General features: G+C 39.0%; 1 protein-coding gene across 1 annotated transcript; it reads right to left on the reverse strand.

The window, feature by feature from the left end:
- Positions 1-1,157: 1,157 nt before the first annotated feature.
- Positions 1,158-4,789, reverse strand: GPR68 (G protein-coupled receptor 68). The gene is made up of 2 exons (XM_057370600.1): positions 4,518-4,789; positions 1,158-2,767 (listed from the first exon to the last, which is right to left on the reverse strand). Exon 2 carries the CDS (start codon positions 2,635-2,637, stop codon positions 1,561-1,563), a length of 1,077 nt encoding a protein of 358 aa, XP_057226583.1. The 5' UTR covers positions 2,638-2,767; positions 4,518-4,789; the 3' UTR covers positions 1,158-1,560.
- Between the last annotated feature and the right edge of the window lie 1,211 nt (positions 4,790-6,000).

The following is a 6,000-nucleotide window of genomic DNA, read 5'->3' on the forward strand; positions in this document are numbered from 1 at the left end:
CTAATTATATCCAATATTGCACTCTCAAGTGTTTCCAGTTTCTGGTTTCCAGAAAACTGTTGGAATATATTCCTTTTGGAATCTGATGACAAGCAAGGCTGTGTTACAATGACATACTTCAGATAGCAGGAGCAGACCATCTGTCTAAGCAATCTTTTGACTTAAAAGCAAATCAAAGAAACAAAACTGATTATACTGCTGTAAATCGTCAGCTCCAGGTTGCAGAGAGAGAGGTGTTTCAAGGAAGGTCTGAAACCAAAGGAGTGAAAGGCCAAAGCAATATTCATGGTATAACAACTACAGATACAAGGTATGATGAGCAGATCACAAAAAAAGAATCATACAGGATTCATTAGTGTAATAAAGAAACCCTTAAAAACCTAGAGAGGAGGTGGTGGTAGGAACAATACTATAGAGCACAATTCCCACATCATTAAAAGCCATTATTCTCCACTTACTCCTGTGTTTTGTTTCTTTCTAAACCAGCACACAGATCACTCATAGATTGTATTTCTGATACTGTATTTACTGAACAATGACCAAACCCTAAGCTATATTATCTGCGGGCAAACACAGAGTTTAAACAGAATTCGTTCAACAGTTTCCTTGACAAAAGCATGCATTTAATTGCCTGCAGGGTTGGTACTGCACAAGATCCACAAATTGCAAAGGACACAATCAAAACCTTAACAAGGTATAATAGAATTTAGATGTAAATGAATGTCCTTGAGCAGAGTGATTCAGAGAAGCCCATGGGATCAAAGTGCCTCACGTACTACCAAYCTCTTATTCTCTTTAAAGTCACCAAACCAACTTATTGACAACCATTGGAGCTTAGTCTAGTACTTCTGGAAGCCTTATGATGAAGTTTAACGGTCTGAGATTCAACAGCACATAAGAGCCTGAAGGTCTCAGCAGGTGCTGGATTCCKTGTGCATGTTCTCCTGTAACATCTTGCACTATTGGACTGATTGTTTTAGGAGTCTGGTTCTGGCATGGTCTCTGCAGGCTTTGAAACTGGCAGAAGGAGAAGTTATTTCAGAGACTCACAGAGATGTTTCAGAAGTATTTAACTGAGGTTTTTTTTTTTCTTTTTAGAAGCATATGTAATAGTAGAATAAATAGTAGTATATATAAATAGTAGAATAAAAAAAATCTATTTAAAAGTATATATATTTTTTCTATCTCTGACTTTTTCAATACATGATGGTTGTAGAGAATTATTTTCTCTAGATGCTACAGAGGCAAACAGCAGTTAAAGATGAATTCACCACAACTACACATCATGAATAGTGACTTATTACAGTCAATGCAGTCATCAAGACAACAGTGGTTTTAAGTGGTAGCACAACAACAGATACATGATTATAACTGAACTGTCTTAGTGCATTCTTTCCTCACTATTGCCAGGGTCCAAGCATCTCAGGAAACAACTTCACTGTACAGCATTGCTCATAAGCCTTTGGGATGTCACACTGTTGTAATACATGAAAATTCAGACAGATACACAAACAYGGCCATAGCTGCAGATTTAAGATTAATGTCCTTTTTTGACTGATGCTATAGACTGTCTGCATTAGTTGTGGAGCAGTCCTTCATTCCAGCACCATCAAATGGCATTTGTAATAACCCCGGCTGTTGCTCATGCTGTGTTCTGTTGGGAGTTTCCGTAGCATTCAGTGGATAGGATTCCTTTGTCTCAGGACTCAGACGCCCTAAACATGTTAGACAAGAGTCTCTCATCTTGACAAAATTCTGGTAAGTGCTTTCACTGGAAAAACAGTACAATATTGGGTCAGCAACACAGTTAAAAGTAGTTAACAGGAGAGAAATATGATAAACATTAAATATTTTCTCAGCAAATGAGCAGTTGTTTTCCAATAAGCTACGAATTACAAGTAGGATGTGATATGGTCCAAAGCAAACTAAAAATATGAAAACAGTGCTTGAAACCAGTGTTTTAATTTGTATTTTCTTCTTCTTTTGAGTGCCAGGACTCTTGTGGACAACTCGTAGAATCCCACAGTAGGAGAAGGCCAGCAGAAAGAGGGGGAAAAGGAAGCCAGCAGAGAAGCGGTAATAATTGACATGGTGCTCCCATTTCTTGATGGGATAGTGCTCAAAGCACACCAAGTGGCTCTCAGCATCCATACTGATCTCCCCGTGTGTAAAGATAAAGCAGCAGGTCATTATTTCTTTGGCCCAAATAACAATGCTCACGATGGCAGCAGCCTTCATGGTCCGAAACTGCTGAAAGCGAAAAGGGTGCACTACGGCCAGGTAGCGGTCCAGGGAGATGCAGCACAGAAAGCCCACACTGATGTAGATATTCTCATACAGGATGATGCCACAAATYTTGCACAGCAGCTCGTCATAGGTCCAGTTGTCATGCTGTAAAGCATACTGAAGCCAAAAAGGTAAAGAAAATATGTACAGCAGGTCTGCTATAGTCAAATTGCAAAGGTAGATACCCAATTCGTTTTTAGCTTTGATCTGTAAATACCCATAGTACAGTGACAGGCAGTTAGCTGGCAAGCCTAATATAAACACAAATATGTACACCACAGGGGATAATGCCTCATGGATATCATGATTAATGTTGCACTTGTCAGTCGCATTCTCTGTGAAATTCACCATCTTCTACTTCTCCCTCTGTATCACTCATCAGGGTCCTAAAGGACTTAATTACATTCAGTTTTTGTGTAGAGTTTATTTCTTCCACAAACCTTTAGGCTGAAGTGATGACTTGCTGCAGGATGTTAATAACCTGAAGATAAAACACAAGGAAATCTTTAGAAGGGATACAACTTAAAAACATAGTACCCTTTTCAGTAAGCTGCCTTTTCCTAGCCCTAAATTTCTTACAGTCTCTGATAGAAGATAAAAGCCTGTCTGGGAAATAATGATTCACATAAGACCTAGTATGTAACAGAAAAGTACCAGAAAATTATGTGATCCAGAATCAGAAAGCAGATTACAAACATTTGTTGTTTTAGCTTTGAGGTACCCAAAATGTGAAGAAATACCATCTCCRGTTTCCAGATGAGGAAGAAAAGCAGTGATCAGGTTTGTCTACGATGGAAAAGATGTCTCTGGTAAACCAGCAGTCCACACAGACTTCCTTAGAGGATGTAAGGTGCACAAAACTGTTGATTTTAAATTTCCATTTCTTAAATTCTCCCTTATATACAAGATACCATGTAATATGGACTTAATTCAGCATGTTGAAAAAAAAAGAAAATTGTAGCATTTTCTCTTACAGTTACTTGTAAGCACAATCCTGAAAGCAAGCTGTCTTCTTCTGTTGGAAGGACATGGTAAAACTCTAGTACAGTGTATCTCCATGGTCTCWGTTCTACAGGATGTGCTATTACATATTCCTTATTTGCCACCAACTCCCAAACACACTCATTTACTGCTTATGCATTTGTATCTTTCCTTTTCATCTTCACTGAATATGAATGTAAGTTTTCACCAGAAGAATCTGGTATAATGCGAAACCCATAGAAACCATTGCTATACTATACTATATTATACTRTGCTATACCTATTTAAGACACAAAAACCATTGCTGACAATGGGTTAGCACTCAGTTCAAGCAGGACAAGCCTGGACCCAGCTCACAGTGATGAAATACTCAACAATGAAATATCCCATTYAGTTTTTTATTACCTTATGATATATTGGGCAAAAATGGGCAAAAATGCTCAGCACTGGAGAAAAGCAGGGCAAACTGTGCCTAGTCTGAAGGGGATGGAGGTTTCACCTAATGATGCAGAACAGCAAGACTGTATTCCTTTCAATCTCTCCTCAGAAAATTCAGGGCTGTGGGATATACTTTTGTGAGGTTAGCAATTTATGTATTCTTTGTACAGCTTCGGTTACTATGATTCAAAAGAAGACATATCCAAAGACACGCCTTGCTGTTTTTTCCTCTTTGGTATCCTAATTTTCATTTTTGTCATCATCTTCTGTCCCATTGAGGAATACACAATTTCTTCCAAGAAAACCCTTACAAAAACATGACCGTGCTACAGTACAATTTCTGTCAGCTTTAGTATTTGAGGATGTTACTGTCAAATAAGTTTTGTAATACATGCTTTTAAAAAAAATAGTGATAGGCTTTATTCCTGTAGAAACTGAAAAGAAAATCACTCCCTTTAGGCCAGGAAAGAATTGCCTGGCTGAAATAAGCAATCAATCCTACRAAGAATTTCATGTTTTAGCTTCAACCAGCATAGTTCAATAGAATTCACAGCAAACACATACAAATGAGAATTGRGATGTGTTATTCATTGCTTTACTTTTTCTTTCAAACAGAACATCAGCCCTGGTTTTTTGGAACTATCCTTGGGGGCTCAGAAACTCTCAGTCATGAAACAACAGGCCAAGATAACTTTATTTCCCTCAAAACTTTTAACTCAACTGTCCAGCATAACTTGTGTGAAAGGCTGCTCAAGTCTAGCACTCTGTTCTCCTCAGCCTCAAGCAGCTCCTTTGGGGTTTAAGAGACTCACCCTCTCCACTGTGGGTGTCACAACAGTTACAGCTCTTGTGTCAAGCTCAGCCGGAGAAAAGCTGCTAAAAGAACCCCTGTGCAGTCACAGACACCTGTGCTTCAGTTTGAAGTTTCCTCCAGGAGATAGCCATAGCCTTCTCCTAGAAGAAATATGACAATGTTAGCAGTGCTGACATGTACAGTAGAAATCAATCACTGAAGTTATGTACAAATTTCCCAAAATATTGTTATTTGGGGGCCATTAACTCTCCTCTAACAACATCCTGTTTCTCAAAGGCTTCGTAGCCATCACACATCCCGTCCAACTGCAGACAAGGGCAGTGCACAGAATCTTTGCTGATGCAGGTTGATAACCTACTTAACCCATCCCACCTTTTTAATACAGAGCTCCAGGCCTGAGTTTGATTTCATAGCATTTCTATATAGTAATTTGGTGACTTTTACATGTCAGGGTTTACCTGCACAGGATGATTGGCACACTTAGTTACTCTCTAAAAATGCCTAAAATCTGAAACTTATCATCATATCTACCAGCTCAGAGTCCAGCCAGCATCCAGCTCCTGTCGATGAAGCCAAATAGTAATTCAAAAGCTGTTGACACTTTAGAAAAGTCGGAACTGTCTTTATAATTCTGGCATAGTGCGGCAGCACTGAGTTTCTTTCAATGTTACCCAGTGAGTCATGATGAATTTCAGTATGAGGAAAACCAGATGTACTCTACAGTTGCAGTGTTTTTTGAAAATAYTTCTTTTCCTCTAAGAACTCAAAACGTTTTTATCAAATTATGTTTATGTACAGAGAACATGATTGTAAAAATGATTTCTGCTTAGTTTAAAAGTCTTGCCAGAATGCAGAATGTGAAGGAGGCAGCAAAAAGTCCAATTGATACAACATTACATTACAGAGCCCTCAGTGGGTGGGCTCTGGGCCACCTTCATGTCCTTTGACCACTCGTGCCTGGCTAAGGACAGACTCAGTAGCCAAATGGAAATCGAGGCAATTCACCTTTCTGCCAGCACCAGGTACCCTAAATATAGCTTTGCACCAGCCAGGGAGTAAAACTGGAGAATTTTTTTCAACAAACGTGGTAGCAAAGGACTGCAGTGGCAGGTTTAAACACGGATGTGGAAGAGCCCACTGTGTTATTAAGAACATGTGATGCAATACTTTACAAGCTGTGAGAAAAAGTGGAAACTGAAGGAAACATGATGCAGAGTATAGAAGAGAAAAGACAAATAGCGCCCCATTACTTACTGGTCATGTCTGGATAGAGGGAGGAGAAAAATGAAAAGATGTTGCTCTACAATAAACATCTGGGGTACAGACAATCATAAAGCTGAAAGCAGTTGTAAACGGGAACACACAGGCATTTCTTTTAGACAGTTTTAATATGGATATAGTGCAGCTGTGTGACTCTTTTTTTGAGCATAGTTTTTGCAACACCTTCAGTATCACGAGTCTGCAGTCATTTTCAGGCAATA

Source organism: Malurus melanocephalus, unplaced genomic scaffold, assembly GCF_030028575.1.
Source record: "Malurus melanocephalus ecotype Western Australia unplaced genomic scaffold, MMel_1.1 scaffold_129, whole genome shotgun sequence".
NCBI classification, from domain to species: Eukaryota; Metazoa; Chordata; class Aves; order Passeriformes; family Maluridae; genus Malurus; species Malurus melanocephalus.